General features: G+C 41.9%; 2 protein-coding genes and 1 pseudogene across 3 annotated transcripts; 1 reads left to right on the top strand and 2 right to left on the bottom strand.

Annotated features, from left to right (window-relative positions):
- Window positions 1-5,079: 5,079 nt before the first annotated feature.
- On the top strand, window positions 5,080-8,112 carry LOC307249088 (acidic mammalian chitinase-like; the record flags this gene model as incomplete). Its single annotated transcript, XM_080025716.1, has 11 exons — window positions 5,080-5,116; window positions 5,242-5,271; window positions 5,363-5,564; window positions 5,686-5,742; window positions 5,822-5,987; window positions 6,112-6,236; window positions 6,317-6,440; window positions 6,528-6,710; window positions 6,818-6,937; window positions 7,555-7,693; window positions 7,850-8,112. The coding sequence occupies exons 1-11, from the start codon at window positions 5,092-5,094 to the stop codon at window positions 8,110-8,112; spliced, it is 1,434 nt and encodes a 477-aa protein (XP_079881842.1). The 5' UTR covers window positions 5,080-5,091.
- A 2,234-nt stretch (window positions 8,113-10,346) lies between these two features.
- Window positions 10,347-16,152, bottom strand: LOC307249773 (sodium- and chloride-dependent neutral and basic amino acid transporter B(0+)-like; annotated as a pseudogene). Its single transcript has 6 exons — window positions 16,043-16,152; window positions 14,585-14,724; window positions 14,092-14,223; window positions 12,243-12,404; window positions 11,853-11,958; window positions 10,347-10,443 (listed from the first exon to the last, which is right to left on the bottom strand). The product of its transcript is annotated as a sodium- and chloride-dependent neutral and basic amino acid transporter B(0+)-like (transcript).
- Window positions 16,153-20,087: 3,935 nt separating this feature from the next.
- On the bottom strand, window positions 20,088-24,809 carry LOC307250103 (sodium- and chloride-dependent neutral and basic amino acid transporter B(0+)-like; the record flags this gene model as incomplete). Its single annotated transcript, XM_080027061.1, has 15 exons — window positions 20,088-20,243; window positions 20,402-20,569; window positions 20,748-20,857; window positions 20,958-21,057; window positions 21,141-21,259; window positions 21,344-21,469; window positions 21,562-21,654; window positions 21,735-21,870; window positions 21,959-22,099; window positions 22,447-22,579; window positions 22,668-22,782; window positions 22,983-23,144; window positions 23,682-23,813; window positions 23,927-24,071; window positions 24,744-24,809. The coding sequence occupies 15 exons, from the start codon at window positions 24,807-24,809 to the stop codon at window positions 20,088-20,090; spliced, it is 1,902 nt and encodes a 633-aa protein (XP_079883187.1).
- Between the last annotated feature and the right edge of the window lie 1,529 nt (window positions 24,810-26,338).

The raw sequence follows: 26,338 nt of genomic DNA, 5'->3' as shown, positions 1-26,338 counted from the left end.
GACAAGAAATTTCGAGTCACGTCTTGTGTTCATTTATTTTCCCATTGGCACTTTCATTTTGCCGCGTGGCTGAAGATACGGTATCATGTGTGATGCTGTACATAAACATGTGTGTTTTTGGATGAACAAAAATGTGTCAATTTGTACATCTTAGATTTTAAGAATAAGAAGCAGAATTTAAGTTTTTCATCCTTGCAGGATTGGTAATACAGAAACTGATCGTGTTCTGACCCCAACATGTCAAATATTTGAAAGTGTGGTAAATGATATACTTCAACAGGTTGCATGTGAATGTGGCATCGCATCCCTTTGCCTGAGAATGTGTACAATGTTCACAGGTGGACTCTTCCCAGCTGGACCTGGGAAGACTCAAGGACTTGGAACAACGCTCCCACATCACAGCTAGACGTGGTGTGTGAGCATGTGTGCACATGGAAACATGGCAGAGAGAAAATGATTGAGAATTTGCTGCCATGGTGACAAGGGCAGCAGTGTCTAATAGCGCCGCAGTTGTCGAGAAGCCGGCCTTTTGCAGGGAGAGGGTGCATGGGTAAAGAGAGGGAACTGAACACTGTTGTGCCAAAGAGACATTACTGTACATACAGTTTAATGTTTTAAAAAAAATTATATCAGACTAAAAATAAAATAATAAACACTATACGAGGCTTGTTACGCCCCCATTTCTAATGAAGTTCACAGAATCAATTTCACACACACACACACACACACACACACACACACACACACACACACACACACACACACACACACACACACACACACACACACACACACACACACACACACACTGTAGCCAGCGATTGCTCATTGTACAACTTAATCACACCTCAATTGCTCCAACCTGACAATAGAAATGAATGTATTATAATTACAGGGCTTCACCATTAATATGTGGTTTGTCATTTTTAAGGAGCAGATGGATGTAATCTACTGGCTTCATCCTGTCATTCCAACAGAACAGGCACAACACAAATAAAGCTTGATTAATCTTAATTTCTATGCCAAGTGTGTGTGTGTGTGTGTGTGTGTGTGTGTGTGTGTGTGTGTGTGTATTGCGTCGGATATGACAACAGGTCGGTTTATCTCCTAGTTCCATTGTTTGCCATGGCAAAAGAGTTTGCTTTGTTGATCAATAGCAAATGTAATGTTATCTCTACAGCGAAACATAATAAGATCTGTTGCTGCAGAGTTTAGGTCCTGTTTGGTTTGCAGCGTACTTGAAGGTTTGGACCGTTTCAAAGAGCAGAAGACATCACTGGAGGGGGAGCTGTATTGATCCAAGAATAAATAGACTCATCTTCTTCAATATGGACCAAAATGGACCCCACACGGTTCATTGACTCTCTCTTGTGTTGACATTGGGTAGTGCATCCAACACTCTCAAAACAGCCGTGCACATCCTTTATAACACATCACTATTCTTTTTTGGGGGGGATTTGGAAGATTGGCAAATCATTCAGTCAATTACTTTCTCCTCCCAACTGCATTCAAATCCCTTCTGTTGACATGAAGAGTGAAACTCTGAGGGGAAGTGGCCACATTATGAAACTGAAATAGTACCTGACATGTTCTGCCCACAATATGTTTCATAGAGGAGGCTAGACGCTAGGGAAAAAGAATAACAAGCTTAATCTTTTTAAAATGGACCTATTACACATTGCCATAGGAGTAATGATGCAACAGTGATGCAGCCACATAACATCTTGAGTGTAATAGACCTCAGTATGTGTTGAATGAGCTGCAGAATGCTGAAACTCTCATGCAATAGTTTGGTATTTTTCAAGCTCTACAAGGTTTCCTTGTCTAATTATTTATATGACCTTTCTGTAACCCTCTTCTTGACTCAGATTACGGTTCTAACTTATGAAAAATGTATTGAACACAATGAATCATTGCCTTAGCACTGAGCTATAGTTAGCAGAGATAACACTTTGCTGCTAACACCCCTTAAATTCATGCTGTGCTGCACAGTGATGTTTACGTTGGAAATGGCATTTCATTATATGGAAACCTGTTGCATATCACGGCGCTTTACATATAATCGCTCAGTGCTGATGTCATGGCTTGTGTGTGGCATGAGTCCGTTGTATTTCCTGTCCCTTCTCTTAGTAGTTGTTTAATTCCTTAAAGGTCACATATTATGCTAAATGCACTTTTTAAATGTGTTCCAATATATCCATGGGTCCACGGTGTGCCTAGAGACTGCCAAAATATCAAAAAAATAACAATCTCTCCTTTTCTCACTCTCCCCGTTCTGAAACCCCCACCCCTCCCCCCCAATATACTCTGTTCAGAATTCTCGCGGTTTATGACGTTATAAACTGCACAGCCACATCCCCATATTTTCTTTATATGTCCATGCTTCCCAGGCCCCCAGGACGCTGCCTTCTCTGAGCAGCCAGCATGGACAGGTGGCCACGCCTGGTATTACATGCATTAGACTGTCTGGGACGGGTCCGTAAAACAAAATGGAGATCTATGGAGCCCAGCCCCATTCATTCCCAATACAATTTCGTCAAACAAGAATGTATCTCCGCTAAATTTTTCTGGATATCAATCAAAGGCTCATACTTTTCTTTAGACCATGTACTAATAGGATGGAAGTTTTCGCTTTTCAGAACGTCACCGAAAGCGTTTTATAGCCGTTTTATTTTCAGTTTTAGCCGTTAGGCGTGTAGCCGCTAAAAGGAGTCGTAGTGAAACAACCGTTGCTTCGGCCGGCCCGGCCTCCGATGGCGGGAGGAATCTTTGTTTATCACTATATTACTTTACGACGACGGGGTGTAATTTAAATATTACAGATAGAGAATCATCGGGGATTAGTAACTTATACTTCCATGGTCGATAAACAATGCAACTGTGCTCGTTCCGCTTAGCTTAATGCACGGACATATTATAACGTTACACTGCTGGAGAATGAGTAACGTCACTGCGTGTCATGCTTTAGGGGTGTGTCGGCACCAAAGTCACTTCCTGAATGGTCGCCCTGCGCCAATGAGCAGCTTTCATAGGAATGAATGGCTTCACGTTTCCAACGGTTTTCAGTCCGCTGTCCATTTCTTTATAGGTCCATGATGCTTCCCCCCCACATTAGCAGTAGTCTATGATAACCCCACCCCCCATTTCTTATTGGTCCACGGCCCCGAGATCCTCTGGAAAATTTTCCGAGCGACAGCCATGTTGCTTTCCCCGCTAAGCGACAAGATGCCCATAGTACAGCCTGAATGTTACATACACCAACACAGAATGCTTTTGCTCATACTCCACTAATTTATCTTAACCACAGCAGTCTATGCCTCGTTTTTAATAACACAACGGATAGGAATCTACCTGTGCTTTTTTTTAAACGGTGAAACTAAAATAATAGTTTTTATTGGTAGTTTTGCCTGACTGGTGTATAGCTATTAGCTTTGGGACAAGCAACCAGCTTTTGCTCATAACACGCTGTTTATATTCCCCACAGCAGTCTGAAAATGACTCGTTTTTAACATGACAAAGGATGGGAAGATATTGCTGTAGAAATCAAACTTTGAAGCTACTGTTTTCACTGGTTTAAATCGTCTGAGTCTTATTTTTAGCGTTAGCGCCCATGTAGCTTCGGTTGTAGCACCAAGTTTTGCTCCTAATACACTAACTTAGCTTTCCCCTTTCAGTCTAATAATGACTCATTTTTAACATGACAAAGGATGGGAAGATATTCATGTAGAAATCAAACTTTGAAGCTACTGTTTTCACTGGTTTTAATCATGTCAGGTCATGTCAAATTGTTCAAAGTATGGCTTAGCTCTGGGTAAACACTGTGTTCGCAGTCACGCAGTGTCTCTCTAGTATCGCGAGAGCACGGCAGAGACGGTGGGAGAGCCCCATGGACATATAAAGAAAGCCCGGCAGAGAGGTGGGAGGGGCCAGCCAGATTGCACAAATATAGGTCATCCTGAGACCAGAGGACAATCAGGGTATAGAGGCTTGCTACAATAAATGATCTGAACGGGTTTTTCAGCAAACATCTAAATAAATAAGTATTAGGGACTACTTAGACCATATAAAATTGACAGCAAAGTGCATAATATGTGAGCTTTAAGTTGTGTAACTTCAAACAAGTGATACTATGTGAAAAGGACCTAGGATAAATTATATACTTATGTATGGATATCAAAACATGGGAAAATTATATTCTGTTTTACTTCCAGATGATTTGATGCTATTTGTAACTGGCTCCATTCCTTTGTCATGTTGAAAAATTGATTTTATAAAGAGCTTATAATCGAAATTAGGGGACAGTTTCCGTGTAAATGAACTAGTCCCACAAATTACAGATCAGCTTCTATACTTAGTGTGAATGCGGGAGCTTCCAGCAAATGTGTCCCCTTCAATGAACAAACTTAAACTGGACTTTCATGGATTGAGCGTTAATGGTCGCTTTGACAGAAATAAATGATCTGTCAGAGTAAGTTAATTTAGTGCGATGGCCAATGTAAGAATACATTCACAATCCACATTACATTACAATGACCAAACAGCTGAGCTATATTCAAGGTCAGAAAAAGACAGACTCTTTTCCATAACTGATATGAAAACCGTGTATAAGTGTGATAAGGCATGAAACAGAGAACTTAAGGATAACTAAGTCAACATCAGTATCACGTTATGTAAATAAAAAAAATGGTGCGCTGCATATTATATTTTTTTATCTATTTGGCTCTTAGTGAAATTCACCAACATTAATCAGTAATGCACTCACAATACTGATGAGAAACGTTGAAAATAACAAAAGTATAAAACAAAGTGTTTACTTAAAACCCTTATTTTAAATGCTTTAAATGTCCGAGTGTACTGCATTTTCCACCAGATTGAAAATATCAGATTTAATCGGATCGTGTCATTATCAAAAGGCGCCTGAAGGTTATCATTACTTTACGTTGATAAAATGTGCCAGACAAATGAACTTTACGTTTTACTTGCTGACTCAAACTACATCAAAAATATTATTTAGCAGATTTTGCAGATATGGAGAGGAATCCAGGAGTATAAAAGAGTCTGCTGCTCCTAAGATCGTTGTACAGAAGCAACATGGGCAAGCTACTCATCTGCGCCGGTGAGCTGAGCCCCTTGCTCATAAAAACTCTTCTAACATATTTTAACTCATTTCATTTGATGCATAATGCACTGCTTGACCTGCCTTCTCCTCACCTTCTCTAATTCTGTATTCCCTCTCTGCAGGACTGGCTCTCCTGCTGCATGTGCAGCTAGGTAATAATATCCATTCAGTATTTGATGTGAAATCTGTAGACATATTTATGTTGGTAAAGTAACGAAAGAGCAATTGCTCCATGTGTTGCAGGATCATCCTACATCCTTTCCTGTTATTTCACTAACTGGGGACAGTACCGTCCAGGAGCAGGCAAGTATTTCCCCACCAACATTGACCCATGTCTCTGTGACCACCTCATCTATGCCTTTGCTGGAATGGACGGCAACATGATCAAGACCTACGAGTGGGACGATGAGAAACTCTACGGACAATTCCAGGCCCTGAAGAACCAGTGAGTACACACTACTGATCATATTGACACTTACTCCAGCACACATAAAAACACATTCATACATACAAGCATGCACACGTTAAGTGCAAGGGGTTGAAGTGGATATTATTACTGCTTTCAGGAACAGCAACCTGAAGACTCTGCTGGCCATCGGAGGATGGAACTTTGGTACTGCTAAGTAAGTAGTGATGAAACAAGGATCAGTACTTTCACCAAGCAGAACTTGTAGAACACTCTAACTGTCTCCCTGTCTCCAGGTTCACAGCTATGGTTGCCTCGTCTGCTAATCGCCAGACCTTCATCACCAGCGTGATCAAGTTCCTGCGTCAGTACGAGTTTGATGGTCTGGATATTGACTGGGAGTACCCTGGCTCTCGCGGCTCCCCACCTGTCGATAAGCAGCAGTTTACTGTCCTGGTCCAGGTTGGTCAAATTTCTGTTTGGACAGATTGCCAAAGCTGTTTTATGTGATGTTGAAAATGTGATAACCTAATACCATTTAAATGGAAGTCATAATTTAAAAATGCTTATCCAACCACCTCTATAGGATTTGATGAGCGCCTTTGAGGCAGAGGGCAAGAGTACCAACCGCCCCCGTCTGATGCTGACTGCTGCTGTCGCTGCTGGAAAGGGAACCATTGACACTGGATACCAGATTGCCCAGATTGGAGCGTAAGCACATGGGCAGACTTGCGCACAAACATTATATACTCTTATATTTGTTGCACTGAAGCCCTTATTTATTTTGCTAGTGTGCTGGACTACTTCCACGTCATGACCTATGACTTCCACGGTTCTTGGGAGCACAATGTCGGAGAGAACAGCCCTCTCTACAAGGGCCCTTCTGACCAGGGAGACATGATCTACTTCAATGTGGTAAGTGAGGGCTCCGCTTGCTTTATATTCATAATAATGAAATAATGGAACAGACACTCACAACTGCCTGTACTCTCTGGTCTGTAGGACTACGCTATGAACTACTGGAAGAGCAATGGTGCCCCAGCAGAGAAGCTGTTGGTTGGTTTCCCCACCTACGGCCACACCTTCCGCCTGGCTTCCTCTAACACAGCTGTGGGCGCTCCTGCAAGTGGACCTGGAGCTGCTGGAACTTTCACCCGTCAGACAGGTTTCTGGGCCTACTATGAGGTTTGTGCCTCTTTTTCTGAATCTTTTTGTGCATGTATATACAATAAGACAGGACAACATAAATGTATTGTGTCGATTACTAACTTTAAATCCCTGTCTCCCATCAGATCTGCACTTTCCTGAAGCAAGGAGCCACTCAGGCTTGGGACGCCACCCAGATGGTGCCATATGCCTTCAACCAGGGAACCTGGGTTGGATATGACAATGTTAAGAGCTTCCAGAATAAGGTATGGTTGACATTGTATTTCCTCAGTTGAATTCCTGTCACATACACTGATGTTTTACAGTAATTTAACACCTGGGCTGTGTCTGAAATCGCGCACTCACGTAAGTGCACTTACATTGAGTGCACTTTATTATCCCTACAGTACACTTACTTATAGACGCAGTGCTCTCATTTCTACAGTGCACTGTCCAAACTGCCATCGCGCACCTACCGGAAATTACTTTGTATTTTGAAGGTTCTTCTTCGGTGGTATTTTTTTTTAAACGGTCGGATACAGTCTAAAACAGTGTAGTTGTACGGAAAAACTAAACAAATGTGTAATTTAACTTTTGTAGAGCGCGTCCGTCTCCACAGTTGCTTCAAGCTCCTCTATTTTGATTTTAATGTTCCGTCCTCTCCGCTACGTAGGCAAGATGGCGGCCGTTGAGTGTGGAAAGTGTCCATCGCTCCACACTCAAGTTTTAGACCGTTTTGAGTGCACGACCGAGGAACTTACAGTGCACTGCATTTTGGCACACTCTCCGTTTTTGCGCAAAGTGCACTCAAAAAAGTAAGTGTAAGTACAGAAGTGCGCGATTTCAGACACAGCCCTAATTTCACGTCTAATCCGCGCTACAGATTCAGTGGTTGAAGCAGAGCGGTTTTGGTGGAGCCATGGTGTGGAGTTTGGATCTGGACGACTTCAGTGGCACTTTCTGTGGCCAGGGAAGATATCCCCTGATCAACACCATCAAGAGCGGACTGGGAACTGGAGCCTGTACGCATGAACCACCAACCCAGTCTCACAGTGAAATGTAAAATAGGTACCTATTTTACATTTCACTGTGAGACTGGGTTGGAACCACATATCCTCTGGTAATAAACATAATGTGGCTGTTTCCGTCTCTTAAATGATTTCTTTTACTCTCCTCAGCCTGCAAGTCTCGTGTCGACCCCATCCCTGCAGTGACGCCAACCCAGCACGCTCAGCCCCAGCCCCAGCCTGGTGGTGGTGGTGGAAGCAGCAGCGGTGGAAGCACAGGATCTGGCTTCTGCGCTGGCAAGGCTAACGGACTCTTCCCTGACCCAACCAACAAGAACCACTTCTACGAGTGCAGCCAGGGAATTACCTACCAACAGCACTGTGCCGCCGGCCTGGTGTTCGACACCAGCTGCAAGTGCTGCAACTGGGCTTAAATAATCCTAGATTGAACTGCATATTGGTTGTTCTTAAATTAAGAGCTGGGTCAATCTTGATGTAATATACTTTCATTCAAGAACAGCTCTGTATCAACCTTTCACTGATGTAACCTTAATAAAGATTTCATTTAAGCAACTACAGATCTATGATTGTTTGTGTGCTTCATATGCCTCTAGTGTGTGAAATCAGGAAACACGATCAAGTAAATCAAAAATAAGCAAAAACATGAGCAACAAAACATTTTTATTCATCCATTCAGATTAAACATATACTGTATATGTTAACACATATAGTACATACATACATGTACAAAAATATTAAATACAGTTATAATTCTCTTTGTGAATGATCAAGTAGGCTATGTTTTTAAAGTATATCATGTAAAAATGAAAAATGTATCTTTAGCCAAATTTCAGTTTTTGAGCAGCATGGAAAAGGATTTCCATTGATATGAATGGAGCTCTTAAGCCTTCCGAAATTTCAAAAACGTCTTCATTTTAAAGTCATCTACTTTTCACAGGCCACAGACAACTTTGAATCAGTCTGAGTTGACACTGTCTGTTTCATCAAAGTATAACAGGAACTTTTGATTAGTTTGTAAGGCGGTAATAGCTGATAAGAGTTTTAAAGTTGGAGGAATTCTGTTCAATTCTCTCACATACTCCAGGCCATGATCACAGTGACAGTTATCGAAAAGTGATTGCACCAGCAGCTTCATATAGTTTTTTGTAATAGATTTTTGGAACAGGAACAAATTAAATTGCCACTAACAGTATTTCAAAAGCAAAGCAAAATTGGAGAATGGTTTGAGATAAAAAAGGAAGTTAAGTGGAGTTAGTACATTTTAAGGGGAAAGAAAATGTTATATAAGTATTTACAATTTATATAACATGATTTATATAATATAATTTAACTAATTTCATGAAAAAGAGACTCTCCCACACCAAGTTCTTTGCCGCATGTAGCTTGAATGTATAAGGCTGCAGAATCTGATGGCGACAGCGGCGTAGTGGGTAGGGCAGTCATCCACTGGATTGCAGGGGTCGGAGTTTCCATCCCCCGCCTACCCGCCACATGTCGAAGTGCAAGACACTGAACCCCACGTTGGTCCCGATGGTTCAGATAGATGGCAGCGACTGCCATCAGTGTATGAGTGTGTTCATTAGGTATGTAAACAATGAGGTAATTGTCCTATAACCATAAAACAAGGACTGGGAACTCTGTAACTACTGGACTTACTAGCCAACACACTCCAGTTTGAACAACTCCAGGAAACAAAAAAACAAACCGTAAGTGATCCCCTTGAATTATCTGATAATGGCAGTCAGTCGGCTTTTGCATAACCACATAATCATACTGTACGTACATGTATGTCTGTGTAAGATACAGTATGTAGGAATAACATCAGAATAGATCAGTATTCAAATGAGTGCCTTGATGTAACATTTACATTTCAATGCCTTTTTTTTGCCACCGCTCTTCCTTGGCGACAGCGTTCTCCTGAATAGCGCTCTCCTCGATGGACCTCAAGGAAGGGATGCCAGTCCTCAGAGGGAGAACACAATGACATCAGACGCTGTGTAAAGTGGGGCACAATTACAATATACTGTAGGTAAAGACTTGAACATACATCTCTACCTAAGATGTACAGAAATAAATCTCAGCCTGCTCAAAATGCTTCTTGTATTATACTACTAGACAACACACACACGCACACGCATGCACGCACGCACGCACGCACGCACACACACACACACACACACACACACACACACAAACACCATCCAGGGGCTTCCCTCTGCCCTTATCAGTTTATACACCGCGACCACTGGGATCCAGATGAGGATGAATGCAACAATGCACCAATATAGAGCCAAGCCCCAGGCTGGGAACGGGATCTCTCCATAGGAGGGGGGTACAAAGGGTACAAAAGACCAGACCAGAACCACCTGGAAAAAAAAGTTATCTGTGTTCAAAACATCCGATCATATTCATACAGGAGTAGAGGGCCTTTATTACACAACTCCCTCATGTTAAAGATGTTAGCTGCAGTAGCTCCATGCACCACCCCAGCCTAGTTGTTATGTGCCCTTGCCAGGTTTGGTTGCAGTGAAATGTACTAAGATGTAATGTTCATGTACTGTATGTGTTTGAAAGTGAAAAAAGGTAGCATATTGTCTGTTAAAGGTGCTATCTCTTTAGTACAATGTAAAAGAACAAAAGGGAAGTTTCACTCACCAATATGATGCAGGGGCTGATGAAGAACCAACATGCTCTCCACCACAGCCAGAAGCAAAAGCTCTTTGTGTCCTGAGTGTCCAGGCCAACTGTGAAAAGCATGAAGAAAAACAGGATGGACCAGAGTGTGGAAATGGGAAGCTTGGCTAAAGCCGCTGGATAAGCAATTAATGCCAGGCCAAATCCTGCATGGAGAAATACAACTTCAGAAAACAAAAAAGCATTTTGTTGAGTTAAAGAAGAAGTTGTAATAATGGTGTCTGATCATCCGTCACCACTTCTCCAATAGGCCTTTCACACCGCCGCAAAATCGAAGCTAGTTCCAGGCTAGTTCGGAGCTAGAGCCAGTGTTTTGGTTTCACAACGCCAGAGAACCGGCTCCGGGCTGTAAAAACCGGTTCAACTCAAACCCCAGGATTGAGCAGGGTTTGAGGTAAGAACTGCTTGCGCCAGCGGCCGGGGGAGGGATTATCCTGACCAACCAGACCAACTCAAACCTCGTGCCCGCCATATTTAAAAACACCGCTCCTACGAGACGTAAACATAACATAATTACCGAACGTAACGATCAAAATACGCTGTATGGGTCCTGTTTGCAAAGTAGGGTGACCAGATCCCAATTCACCAGATGTGGGACAAAGACTACGTTTGTGCGGGACAATGTGCCGTTTTTTTTTAGCAAAATAAACTTGTGTCACCACCGGTAATGCCAGAGACACGGCTTTCTATATTGAAAAACACTATCTTTAGATCAGCGCGCAGCAGTTAAGTTACAAATAGAGCATTAAGGCTGCGGCTTCACATTAAAAGTATTTCACTGGCTTTACATTAGCATTTCACTGGACATACATGAGTTGGCTTTTATTTTGAAGTAACATGAAAGTAAACGCTGAAGCAGGCAGCACCTACACAGCATGGACATATAAACACAGAGCCCACTGAGCCGAGCAGCGCGACAAACGGAGACACACACACACACATACACCACACACACACGCACACACAGATAAAGTGAGAGCCAACACGTGTAAAAATAAGACGTATTCGCCGCTGTTGTTGTGCTTAAAGCTAGCGCTAGCTTTAGCGTTAGCCACGAGAGCAGCGGCGTCGGGCGACGTATACACACGTTTACAGTGACGTCATGACGTTGCTCTCTTGCCGGCTCCATGGCTGGCTCTGGTCGTTGTGAAACCAACCGGTTCATAACTGGGATAAGGCTGTAACCAGTTTTGAACTGGCCCCAGCACCAGCCCGGAACTGGCTCATTGTTCTTTTTGGTGTGAAAGGCCTACAACAGGCTTTCTGTAGATGTGAGCCATGTGACCCAAAATTGAAAAGATGGCAAAGCCTGCAAACACACTGGTTCCTAGGAGGAGATTAAAATGTCATGACTTAGACTCATTACTTTAGGGATAAAGTTGCCCATTACACACATATTTGAGATTTATAAATATATGCTCAGGTCAACAGAAGGCCAATCAAACATTTCCTATGGTACTCCTCACTAGGACTCTGCACTGGAACTGTGATCATGTTGGATAAAGGACAAGTGCTGTTTTGCTGAGTCCAGTTGGCCACGAGAACACCACTTACATTGCAGTGCACTAGAAAAGGAGAGAGGACCAGTAAATGACTCAGTTACTGTAAAATAGCAATGGTTGTATCCAAGTATTAAATCCCAAGAAGCCGTTTACATTGCGTGGGTCTATGGTGCTTTATGCTGATATTGGACACTGATCTGCCCTTTCTAAATGTATTGTTTTTTTTATCTTTATAACATTTAGCTATATCAGTTAAGTCTAGTTCAGCGCAGTTCAAATTGACAGTGGAATAAGAGTGACAGATTCACAAATCTTCACATGTCAAAGTGGATGGAGTGGAAAAGCACCTATGGGCGTGTTGCTGCAGTTGCAGTCGGACCAACTAAGACAGCTGGACCACGGCAGAGTGGACTGGAAGGAGGCGAACATGTAGTACAGACTGTAGGCCACGATGACGTTATAATAAATTGAATACAATGCGTTCAGCATAAGCATGGAGAAGCCAACACCTGGAGAAGATAAGACGTTATGATGCATTTATAATAAGTTATATGGCAATATAAAACATTTAATACATCTAGTAGGATATGTACTCATGTCCCCAAACCACAATTTACCATTTTTTCATTCCTGTCTTTTTCTGTTGAGCAGAAGAAGACCCTGAAGCAGTCTCCATTGTCAAAATATTACTTTATCCCTCAAACTATTCATTAATATCGATGATCTAGATTAAATATTGAAATGGCAGTTTCGCTTATTCCATCATTTATTTCACCAGTTTTTGGTATTTCTTTAGATGTTGATTTGACAGTCAGCTTCAATACATAATTTACTGTGCTGACACTTGCTGAAACAATGAATCAAATAATAGATTAGTTCTTCGAGGAATATTGTTTCATTGTTATCATAAGGCATTTATCAATCAAAGAGACTTAAAAGTGAAAGTAAGCTACAATGAATTGGACAATTTCCACTACTTTCTGGCATTTATTAACTGATTAATTAATTAAGTCATTTAAAAACATAATCAACATTTATATAAAAGAATGGATAGCTGCAGCACTTTTACTATTTATTCTTCATATTTATTGGACTGTTTCGAACACTTTAAACTAGAGGTGGGCATAGATTAATTTTTTTAATCTAGATTAATCTAGATTAATTTTGGAATTAATCTAGATTAATCTAGATTAAAATGGCTCATTTTAATTCATTCATAATATGTGTGTGCTCCTAAATAATGACTCAAAGTAAGTCTTTGAGAACGTGTTTCTCAAGCCAGGTGGCGCATCAGACCAGGGGCTCATCTGCTTGAGGAAGCTGTTCTACTATGATAATTGGTGATGAAAATAAATAATGTTCAACAAGATGTTACTTAGTAACGCGTTACCGGCATCGGACCTCTTTTTTCAGTAACGAGTAATCTAACGCGTTACTATCTCCAAACCAGTAATCAGATTAAAATTACTCATCAAAGTCACTGTGCGTTACTTTTTCTGTCATTTTCCTTAGTGAAACATTTTACATAACTGCACAAATGACTGCGATTGCGATTTTATGTAAATAAATGTGCACGCATGTGTCTCTAAACGCTCCAACTGCTCCAACCGCTCCTCTCGTCTTTTTGGTAGCGCCCCTCTCTGACATGCAGCGTGTGTGTGTGCGCCTGTGTCTGTGTCTGTGTGTGTGTGTGTGTGCAGCAGCATTACGGCCGAACTGTGGCGCAAAACAAAGTTTTCCCCCCGATGAAATATAGCGTCTGCTAAGGGGATATTTAGGATTCGGGTACGGTGACGTTGAAGAGATAGAAGTGTTTAAAACTTGGAAACTTATAGTCACGTGGCGACCGGTGGCCACACACACCCACCCTGCGTTCCAATACCCGATTGTGTCGTGGGCAAGTGATGGAGAGAGAGAGCGGCGGGTGTGTGAGAGAATAAAGGCTCCTCAAGTGTCAACAACGGCCCCCGGCTATTATTATCTCCCCTGAGCCGAACAGGAGGTGGAATAAGAGATTAACGGCGATATTTTTTTTATCGCCGATAAGAGTCTTGCGTTAACGCAGCACGTTAACGCCGATAACGGCCCACCACTACTTTAAACACACTAAAGGTTAAAAAGTATTTTACGGCAGTAACAAACTAACATCTTGGTCTGGGGCTGGTTGGAAGCATCCTTCTACTCACTAAGGCTTACCCTGCAGTATTGGGATTGCTCTCCACACGTTGATCGGGCCTTGACTGCAAAACTGACCAAAGGCATTTTCCAGGAAGAAAAGAGGAATTCCACACAAAACCAACATCAGGAAATAGGGAATGAGAAAAGCACCTGGTCACAGAGATAAACGTTTTTCATGATATGCTTAATACTTTAAAATGTTCTGATCATCTCTCTGCACATTGCACAGGTTCTTTTAACTTCACAATGTGAACCTTTGCCAGTCTTTGCTCAATATTTATCACTGCATCATAAACTGTTCAGCTATTTTACTTTAAAAACGGATATTTGCAGGTAAATATTTTTATTTATTTCATGTTGACATTTTTTTAACATTTCTATTTATATTCTTGACTTTGTAGAAGCCCACTTGCCTTTAATTTCTTATTTTCTCCATGTTTAAGTATTCACTAATTCACTACATTTATTTTATGTTCTGATAAATACCTGGAAACTGATGCTAAATACTTACCCCCTCCGCTTTTGAAAGCTATATATGGAAATCTTCAGATGTTTCCCAGGCCAACAGCGCAGCCTATCATAGAGAGCATGTATTCTGTTTTGTTGTTCCAGTTTCCACGCGTATATATTACGTGCGTATATATTACGCAGCTACGCGAGGAGTTCAAAAAATTTTACTTTTGTTGCTCCTACGCGAGACGATTAGCCGCGTTGGCCAATCAGCGTTGAGCTTGACCCGACGTCACATACATTGGCAGGGTCGGAGAACAGTGTACTGTACACAGAGGCTGATGAGAGACACCGAGGAGAAAAATGTATTGCGGGCGGCCGGTGCTGTATGAAGCCGCTCGGGGATAGAAGACGTGGGGAAAGTAAACCAGGAGAATGGACTTCCTGGTTAATTCAATTCAGGAAGCAGCTTTTAGTTATTATGCACCAAAAATCTGGAACAAACTCCCAGAGAACTTGAGGTCTGCTGCAACTCTCAGCTCTTTTAAATCGAGTCTGAAGACTTTTTTGTTTCCATTTTAACCTGCAATTTTCATTTTATTTGCTCCTTTTATTTGCTTTTAAATGTTTTTTTTTTCATTTTATTTGCTTCTTTTATTTGCTTTTAAATGTTTTATAATGTGTTTTATGTATTCTAATCTTGCCCCTGTAAAGCACTTTGAGTGGCCTTGTGTCTGAATTGTGCTATATAAATAAACTTTCCTTGCCTTGCCTTGCCTTCAGTGAATATGTGCGGCTGTGCTTTAGCCGATAAACAAAGTTAGCGCCGTATAGCATTAGTTAACTCACCCTGTTGTGTGCGGGCGGCTAGCGCCTCATATTATGAACACAAACATGACGACTGTCCGCGGGACTTTCACGACAAGTAGAGCGAAGCACCGGTGTTGATCTACGCCAGCCACGGTCCCCTGTCACAGCCAGGTAGGGTAATTTTGGCTACTTGCCTTTATGTTGTGCCGCCGTGCACCGATGCTGCTGTAACTGTGTTTGTTATGTAGCTGCCGTGAATATGCAATGCTGTTTTAATGCTAGGCTATTTGTGCTGTTCAGTTTGTCTTTTGGCACAGTTGTTGGCCGTGTTGTTGTTGTTGTTTTTGTGCGGACATGCACGCTGTTGTGTCGGGTCTGATCAGCCATGGTTGATAAGGGAAATACAATATCGGGAGGGAGACTAGGCACGTTACGCGCATATAACCATTTTTGACACAAAATGATCAAGCAACATTTTAGCTGCGTTACGCACGTAAATCTTACGCGTGTAAAATGCCTAGTGTGTTCGCACCTTTAGGGCCAAGGACAGGATTCTGGCTATCCGGGCCAGCTTTCGGGCAACCAACCCAAGGACCAAGACCATGGATTCTGGCTACAAACCTAAGGGCCAAGGCCAGATAGCCGACTACCAATCCGAGGGCCAAGGCCATGAATTCTGGCTACCCGGGCCAGTTTTCCGGCTACCAACCCAAGGGCCAAGGCCAGGTCTCCGACTACCAACCGAAGGCCCAGGGCCAAGGCCAGTTTTCTGGCTACCATCCCTAAGGCCAAGGCCAGGACTCTGGCTACCAGGGCCATGTTTCCAGCTAACAACCCAAGGAACAAGGCCAGGATTCTGGCTACAAAACCAAGTGCCAGGGCTAAGGCCAGTTTTCTGGCTACTATCTAGAGGGCCAAGGCCAGGATTCTGGCTACCAGGGCCAGGATTCCAGCTACCAACCCAAGGGCCAGGGCCAAGGCCAGGTTTCCGGCTACCAACCCAAGGGCCAAGGCCAGGTTTCAGGCTACCAGGGCCAGGTTTCGGGCTACCAAGGCAAGGTTTCCCGGCTACCAGGGCCAGGTTTCGGGCTACCAGGGTCAGGTTTCCGGATACCAACCCAAGGGCCAAGGCCAGGATTCTGACTACCAACCCAAGGGCCAGGGCTAAGGCCAGTTTTCCGGCTACCATCCTCAGGGCCAAGGACAGGATTCTGGCTATCCGGGCCAGGTTTCGAGCTACCAACCCAAGGGCCAAGACCATGGATTCTGGCTACAAACCTAAGGGCCAAGGCCAGATAGCTGACTACCAATCCAAGGGCCAAAGCCATGGATTCTGGCTACCCGGGCCAGTTTTCCGGCTACCAACCCAAGGGCCAAGGCCAGGATTCTGGCTTCCAGGGTCAGGTTTCCGGCTACCAACCCAAGGGCCAAGGCCAGGATTCTGGCTACAAACCCAAGGGCCAAGGCCAGATCGCTGACTACCAACCCAAGGGCCAAGGCCAAGTCTTTGACTACCATCCCCAGGGCCAAGGCCAGGATTCTGGCTACAATTCAGGATATACGTCTTCCTGCAACTGTTAGCAGCCCTTCTAATGAGCCATACTGCTCAAAGGGGCACAATTGTTGTTTCTCATTTTGTTTTTGCACTCAGGAAAAATGCTGCTGTATTCAGGCACCAACAAAAAGAGTTGTGTTTATGATTACTCAATTTTGACTTTATTGTGTCTTATCTCGATTTAAAACTGCGGTCCTCATATGTGGACATAATTTTTCTCAGAAACTACATCATGTAAAAAGATAATTCTTGGTTTTTACACTCATTAGGTCCCAATCAGCCCAAATAGCAAAGAGAAATTAAAAATGCATGCCATGCAAGAGTTCGGGTCCTACGAGGTTAAAGTAGGATACAGTTAGTTATTCAGTGTCGGATGTTTTCAAACCCACCTTATCGGCAAGAATTGTAGGATCCATGGAAATGTTCGAGCCATAATTCTCAGTTGGTTTCATATGTTCCTGATGGCCTGCACAAGAAAATCCAAATGTCTAAAAAATATGTATAGCATATATGTTCGGAAGTCCCACTGACCAAACTGGAAACTTGCCAAAGACCTCTTACAGTTAGACAGGTTCTTTCATCTGGAGGTGGACCTGCCTACTCAGTCATTGTAGATGATCCATATAAACCCTTTTCCCTTGGTCTTCGAAGGAGGAATTAACTGTGTGTTTCTCTTGTTTTATAAATAATATAAATACAATAGAAAACAGAAACAAGACATACCATTTTTGACATTTGTTCAGATTTGTAGGGAAATGCAGAACAAAAGAAAAAAAGCATTTCAATCAAATATATATATCATTTACATTTTTTTTCTGAGGAGATTTAGTTTGTATGATAGATATTCACTGCATTGGTTGTGATGATAATCATATGTGTTATTAAAGTCACTTAAGGGGAGAACAGTGGGCATATAATCATCTGGCTCAGCCCTTGAAGTTTCTATGTAATTAAAGCGAAATAGGTGAACACATATTCATCAAGCCTGCAGTTAAGTACAATCATGTACTATCAGCTACACAGCTTGCATAGCAGCAGTGTGTATGCTTCACCCTGGGTATCACAGGTGAAGCAGATACTGGATGACTGCGGGTTGTCATACATCTGGATAACTCAAAAGTACAACAACATTAACTGGCTGAAAAGAACTGTTGAGCAGAGGTTGTAAGATCAATTCATTCAGAGGTGGCAGAGCGAGCTTACAAGCATGACTTCCTGTGACACGTACATAGAATTTAAACAAGAGTTTAAATTAGAAAAATATTTGCTGTATGAAAACCAAAAAGTCCAGGCAGACTATACGCAATTTTAGAACAAATAACACCAGAATACCCAAAGTCACTGGAAGGTACAAAGGGCTGGAAAGAAGTGAAAGATTTTGCAACCTCTGCGATTCCAATTGTGTTGGTGATGAATATCATGTTCTTTTTGAGTGTAAAAATGTAAATGTAGTGTACTATAGAGAAAAATACCTGAAAAAATATTATGTTTATTTTCCATCTAAGATAAAATTGATTTTGCTTTTGAGGTCAGAAAAAACATGGGTTATTGTTAAAACAGGAGCCTTTCTGAGAAATGTCCTGCCATTGTTTTAGTAATGTTTTAGTTTTTTTTGTTTGTTTTTGTTTTGTCCTTGCCGTACACCATTGTTTGTTTGTAATGATTTAATTTGAATTGTGTGCTCCATGCCAAGTGCTATGGCCGTGAGCCGTAATAAATAAATGAAATGAAATTAAACTTTTTTTATTAGACCAGAACCAGAACTATTCCAGGTAAAGCATAACAATATGTTGCATTCGTTTCTGTGATGTCTGTAAAATAGTGACATTAAGTTGTTGTGTCACTGTGGTTATGTTCTAACTACTGCAGTAACTTATAATACATCATAAGCCTCCCTTGTTGTCCAGTGATGTCAGACGGCTCCAGACAGTACACATCAGTAGGCCACACATCACGGCTGCTGTAATAACAGTGTGACATTGTGACCACTTACATGACAGATGAGATGACACGACCTCTGACACAGAGCTAAATGTAAAACTCCTGCACATGACGTTTATCAACAGGTTATTATTATAATAACCCATCTTTTAAAATGGTCACAGTCAAACACACACAGTCTACCACACGGACTCAGTCATTGGCTCAGACAGTTAACACTGTATGGAGGCCTCAGGTTTAATCAAATACTATTACGCTGTTCACACATACTAAGAAGCCTTTGTGTAAATATAACGTGTGACATCAGTAAATACTGGATAACTTTCACACACACACACACACACACACACACACACACACACACACACACGCACACACATACAGAACAGGTTTTAATGGCTTTTGCTAGAACTTGGACTGCTCCTTCTACAGCACTGGGTAATGTCGATGCATTTTTGTTTTGTTTTAGTTTGGTAAACTCTACATGAACAAGAACAGAACATTACAACGTATGTCAATGTAGCAGGGATGTTGTGTTAGACTGGGTTCATTTGACCTGGGTGTACCTAATAAATGGGCAACAGAATGGTTTGACAAAATACTTGAATGCTCACTAGATGCCTTTATGTTTGTTTAATGGCTCTAATACTATTTCTATTTGGTGCAACCCAGTGGTACTGTCAAAGAGGAAACTGTGGCATACGGTGATGCAACAGGTTGGTGGGAATAACTGGTAACACAAGTCAAATGCAATACTTATCTAAACATAAAGCTGTCTTTACAGATTTAATAACATATATGGCCTATACTCGCTTGCCATGTTACTTTTGTTTGACTCGACAATGCTGCAATACAAGCTAGGCTTCTATAAGTTAACTTAAATCATTTCATCATATATCAGATATGCATAAAGAAGTTATTTTATTGTGAAATATCAGAGGACAGGAAGAGAGGATGCACATTAATTAACTGAAAAAAAACTTTTCTTTACATTCACTGTAAACACAGGACCTCATGCAAGCTTGTGGTATGCTCTAGCAGGAAATGGTGGACAGCAGATGAAAGCGTGGCTGCTGAAAGAGTCAAATCGACCCAGGTATATTTGAAGATAGTAGACAAAACAGCTAAAGCAAAAGTAATTTTTTTTAATACATTAGCTACAAATATCACTCTAATTAACTCTCAGTAAATTGTGTGTCAAACTTCCCTATCAAAGGGGAAGAAAAACAGCAGGTAAACACACATCAACACACACAGATCAGAGCCACGAGCTAGAGATTACATTTACATTTACTTCTGCTTTGTTTTTCCGGTTCCTCCTGCTCCGGCAGCGTTCCTCTGAGTAGCGTTGTCCTCGATGGGCGTCCAGGTAGGGGTGCCATTCTTCAGTTGGAGAACATGTTGTCTTCAAACGCTGAGGAAATGGACAGTTTTGCATAAAATTGTTTCACTCTTTTGTGAAATAATTGAAAAGAATCTCAAGCTGTGCAAAATGCTTTGAGAAGAAAGCTCTTTTGAACCGCCATATTTTTGTCAGCTATCATAAAAATCACACATCCATATACTACACACCTTCCAGGGGCCTCCCACTGCTCTCATCAGCTTGTACACAGCGATGACAGGGATCCAGAGGAGGATAAATATAGCCATGCACCAGCCCAGAACCATGCCCCAGTAGGGGAACTGGACTCCTCCATAGGTGGGTGGCGTAAACGTTATCAGAGACCAGATCAGGATCACCTAATCAAAAATGTCATCCGGTTTATTTCATCAAACATGATGTTAAATCTGAATTTACACAACCAATTCGGACTTGGGGGCAGTTTTATTTATTCACTTTTCTTCTAGAATTGAGTTTAATCAAGTCTTTACATTGTGAGTCGTTCGTATCCGGGGCATTGTGTGATGGTGCACTCACCACTATGATACAGGGGCTGATGAAGAACCAGCATGCTCTCCACCACAGCCAGAAAGCAAAACTCTTCTTGCCAAGCATCATCTCAATGTCTTTAATAAAACGGTTCCCTCCTGCAGAGCGTGAGTAGAGTTACAGTCAAAAAGCAGTTGGATTTAAGGACTCTCTGTCACCTTTACATATTGTACGCACATCTCCAATAATCATATTTACCATAGATGTAGCAGACACCAAGGATCTCAAAGAGAGCCAAAAAAAGCAGCACCCAGCTGCCAGCAAACTGGTCCATTAGGGTCACCCAGTATATTCCGGCCTATCCCGACACAGAGAGCGGAGTAAGGTCAACCAGTCAATGTCAGACAATAGTAAATTAAAGTCACATTGTGGAAGACTTACCCTTGTGACACATGGTAGGCCGAGTAGGTAGAGGATGGCACATGTCGACATAGTCAATAAAGCTCGTTTGGGTTTGAAGATTTTAGGGAAAGCATCGATTAGGCAGGTGCTGATCACCTCTAGAGACAATAAGAAAAGAGTTCAGGATGCAGCAACCTATGGCAACAGCACTGGCCTGAATGTTATGCTACTGAATAGCTCACCTATTCCCGCAAACTGAGAGTCCAGACCAACAGTCAAGAGCATGAAGAAGAATAAAGTGGACCACAGAGGGGAAACAGGAAGCTTAGACAGAGCATCTGGATATGCAATGAATGCCAGGCCAAATCCTGCACAGAGAGAGAGAGAAATAAACATCAGAAGACACATGGATATATCTTCCACGTTTGCATTCCATTGGTGTGCAAATATCTTTTCTGACCTTCCTTCACCACTTCTCCAACAGGTATTTTGTAGATGTGAGCCATGTGACCCAAGATTGAAAAGATGGAAAAGCCTGCCAACACACTGGTTCCTGGGAGAAGACGAAAATAGTCAAATGGATGAATGGAATAATGAATTGAAATAAGTCTGTGGCAGTGGCTGGGCTCTTACCAGCATTAGTAAGTGTTACAACAAATGCGTCCTTGAACACGTTGTTGTGGAAGTTGTTGTAGGAAGCAAGGGTCATGACTCCGCCCCAGCCAATAGAGAGAGAGTAGAAGGTCTGAGTTGCTGCATCTTTCCAAACCTAGAAAACACACACATCATGTTTTATATCAATAGAGAGTTTGATTTATTCAAACTTTGTTAAAGAGGTATTGTTGTTGTGTGCCTACCTGCGATTCTGTCAGTTTAGTCAAATTGGATTGGGAGCCAATGTAAAACTCTATGCCATCTCTAGCTCCCTCTAGTGTCACACCTCTGATCAGCAGGATCAGAATCACCACATATGGAAATGTAGCTGTGAAATATACAACCTGGAGAGACAAAAGCCAAATGTTCAAATAAGAAAAAACGCAAACTTTGTGTTAAAAAGCTGCGAGTGAAGATGAGTAGATTAAATTCACTGTTATGTGTTTATGTTAAATACGGAGCTGCAACTAGCAGCTGGTTAGCTTAGCTTAGCACAACAACTGGGAAAAGAAGGAAACAACTAGCCTGGTTCTATCCAAAGTAACAAATCCTGGCTATCTGCAGCTTAAAAGTTCTCCCATTGTAACTTGGTTTCTGTAATCTGCACAAAAGCCAACCAGTGAAAACAGCAATTATCGATGTATGTTTACGAACTGGATACGAACTTGCAATGAGGCGGATGTTAACGTACTTTGCCTGACGACTTGATGCCTCTGATGAGCGCTGCAGCAACAATCAATGAGCTCAGCAGTAGACAGAGGGCCAAGTGCCAAACCACTGGTCCTGTTTCATCCAGACCACTGGATCTCTGCAGAGCCACACGGCTGTGGAGGAGAGAGTGTACGGCTACAGCAGTGTGAAACAAGGTGTGTGTGTACTTGGGGCTTGTTTGCATGAGTGTGTGATTCTTACTCCCAGTACTGCTCACTCGGACTCTGCACTGGAACTGTGATAATGTTGGATGCAGGACAAGTGCTGTTTTCCTGAGTCCAGTTGGCCACGAGAACACCACTTACATTGCAGTGCACTAGAAAAAGATAATGGTCGATGTAATGAGTATGCATGGGCATTTATTTTCCAGAATGGAAGAATAATACGTATGATCGGAGTAATTATCAACAAGGAGCTCTTATTACTGATTGTATGTCACCCCCAATCCCGGGACAATCAAACATGAACTTTAACTAAACAGTAGATTTCACAAGAATTGGTGATGAAAAAATGTACCTATAGGCGTGTTGCTGCAGTTACTGTCAGACCAACTGAGGCAGCTGGACCACGGCAAAGTGGACTGGAAGGAGGCGAACATGTAGTACAGGCTGTAGCAGATGATGACGTTATAGTAGACTGATACTATTAGAGTCACTAAAATCATGGAAATGCCAACACCTGGGGAGGCAGGGAGAGACAAAGAGAGAAAGAGAGAGAGAGAGAGGTTATAATGCTAGAATAAAACATTCTCATTTGAAGCCATTTTCTATGTCAATATGTCTGTCTGTCCTTACAATTTAGTTTATGCAGGAATTTTGTTTTAAACTACAGTAAAAGTGAGATGTGTTAAAACATTGGCCAGCAGATAGTGAAAGCTAACGTGTATTGGATGTATACATCTCTGGAACACCTTAACTACTTTGTCCCCCACAGTGTATAAACAGAATGGCAAGAAGGTAACGAGAGGCCCAAATCGTCAATATAATAAAGTGTATTCTTAACCAGCTTCATCATCACAACCTGTTGAGCAATCTCCTCCTAAAACTGCCCACAGGATTATATTACACTGATGGTACTGCCCATTCCTCTGTTGCTGCAGACAGGAGTCATAAAATAGATGGCTTCTTGGTTCCACAGTTGACCATTAACCAAGAGCCTCATTAAATCCTCAATGGTTTACATTTTCTCCTTCAGATGACTGAGTGGTGGTCTTACCCTGGAGGATTGGTACTGCTCTCCATACGTTAATGGGACCCTGGCTGCAAAACTGGCCGAAGGCGCTTTCCAAGAAGAAAAGAGGAATTCCAGTCAACACCAACATCACAAAGTAGGGGATGAGAAAGGCACCTGGTCAAAATGGTAGATTGGGAGGTAAAAGAATCAAATAAATACAATGTTTTGGTAGTGTGGCTATCAAACAGTATTTGAACGCTTGTGGATCAGACAAACCAGACACTTACCCCCTCCATTCTTGTAGGCCAAATATGGAAATCTCCAGATATTTCCCAGTCCAACGGCATAGCCAATCGTAGAGAGGATGTACTCCTTCTTGCTGGCCCAGTTCCCACGCTCAGTGTTCTCATCGCCATTATCCACATGTGGGTCCTGCTCAACCTAATTGAAGTGTTTACATTTTGTGAAACTGTCTCAGATATTGTGCGTTGTACTAAAACAACTGCATTGAACAGTACATTTTAGAATGATGCAGTACAAATGTCTTCAACGCTACGTAATAATATCTGACAAAAATATGCAGATATAATATGACAGTCTCTTTAAGCTGTGTGTTAACATTAGAGTCACTATTGCCACTGATTTTTTATAGATGATTATCTTGTGTCAATTGGGGGACCAAACCAAAAAGATCCATTGATGTACTGTTTGGTTGGACTGAATTGAAAGACTGGCTTCAATGGTGCGCAGTGGAGAACTGCAGCAGTTCAGGATTTAAAATGCCACAAATTCATTCTTTTCTCACATAATTAAGATTGGACTGTGATGGTGTCATAAAGTATTGCCTCAGTCCAGTCCCTAAGGTGTACTTTCCAACTGCACATTTTTCCCTTAATTTGTTACAATTGAAAACAGAAAACAAAATAATCTTTTTCTAAATTAATTACAAAAAACAATTTTGAAAAACTATTTCTTTTTGTGTTGAATCGTGGATATAAAGTGGATTTTTTTTAAACTCAGCAATCCAGGCAAGGACAAAATTCTTCAGTATTGTTTTTATAAATGATTGACTAAAAGTCTGGCCCAACAGGTTTGAGATCCTACCTTGTCTCCTTCAGCAGGATTTCTGAAAATTAAATCCTTAAAACTATTCCAGCTGTATTTCCTCATGTCCTTTCACGTGCTTGTTAATGGTCTGCAAAAGAAATGCAGGTCACTCAGGTAGGTCTGTTTTAAAGTCCCCCCTCCATCCCTCCCACACACACACACACACACACACACACACACACTCACACACACACACACAAACACACACACACACACACACACACACACTCACACACACACACACACACACACACAAACAAACACACAAACACACACAAACACACACACACACACACACACGCACGCGCACGCACGCACACACACACACACACACACACACACACACACACACACACGAAGGAGTGAGTGGATGTTTTCCAACCAATCACCTGCCCAGACCCTCCTGTGCAACCCAAACAGGGTTTTAAAAAATAAAGATTTAAATGACATTATTGAATGTAGCTTGCCTCTTGATAACATTAGTGACTCACATATACACGCACATTCAGTCTGATATATTTGGATAGTGCAGCTTTCCGTATTACTTTATGTGGTAATCAGTACTGACCCTAATAATAATTTCTACGGAGCTCATTTTCACTCTACATCACTTCTCCCCTCAGATTTAATAAGTGTCTCCTGTTTTGAAAAATACAAAAATAGTGGAGCAACGACTGCTGCTCAGGGTACTAAAGGATAATAATTGATATGTGTTTGTGTTTGTGTGTGTGTGTGTGTGTGTGTGTGTGTGTGTGTGTGTGTGTGTGTGTGTGTGTGTGTGTGTGTGTGTGTGACTCAGGTGAGTGACTCTATACCAGTAACTATGTCTTGACAAAGCTGCTGCTGTTAGCGATGATTGATAAGCCTAATTTTGGTCAGTGACATCTACACATAATGACTGTTCTGTTAGGATACAAACGCCTTGGTTAGCCATCATCACAACGTCAAGATGTGACCACTCAACCATGTCAGATGACCTGACTGGTGACACAGGGAGATCAATAAAAACATCCCGCAGTAACCAGTCACCACCACTGTATGATTCATCTTGAATGTGCAATAACAGTTTTTGGAGCACATTTTGGAGCACGTATTTTCTTCTGCCTTGCCAATTTCAAAGTTCAATATTCACTCTCCCTATATCTTTGTTTTGGTCTCCAACAACTCCTGCAGGAAATGTATGTCTTTTAGCCGCTTAACCTGAGCTGAAGGATGCAAAAAAAAGCAACACAGAACTAAAAGGACCTGCAGAGTTTGAGGGCAATTTTAAATGTGTTAATCAAATATGAAGATATTGGTGATAGTCATAAACTGTGCTTTTGAAAATGATTTATGACCTTCTTTGTTCAGATATAACAGCCTGACAGATCGATCAGGACTGTACGTTTTTAGAAAAGTGAATGGTACAATTAATTATTGCTGAGTTCTTGGCAGTAACACAGACAGGGTGTGGGTATTTTTTCTGCTCAGTGTACTCATTCAGTGTACTGTGTGTAATGTTATGCACGCTGCTTTATTCTCTTTTGGTTTCTTAGTCATTAAGGTCAATGATGTGTGGTCACAACCTAACCCAAGTAAGTCGCCTAAAATAT

The sequence above is a fragment of the Ammodytes marinus genome (assembly GCF_949987685.1).
Source record: "Ammodytes marinus genome assembly, chromosome: 4".
Lineage (NCBI taxonomy): Eukaryota > Metazoa > Chordata > Actinopteri > Uranoscopiformes > Ammodytidae > Ammodytes > Ammodytes marinus.
The sequence above is the reverse complement of the archived record's forward strand: the minus strand, read 5'-3'. Positions and strand labels throughout refer to the sequence as shown.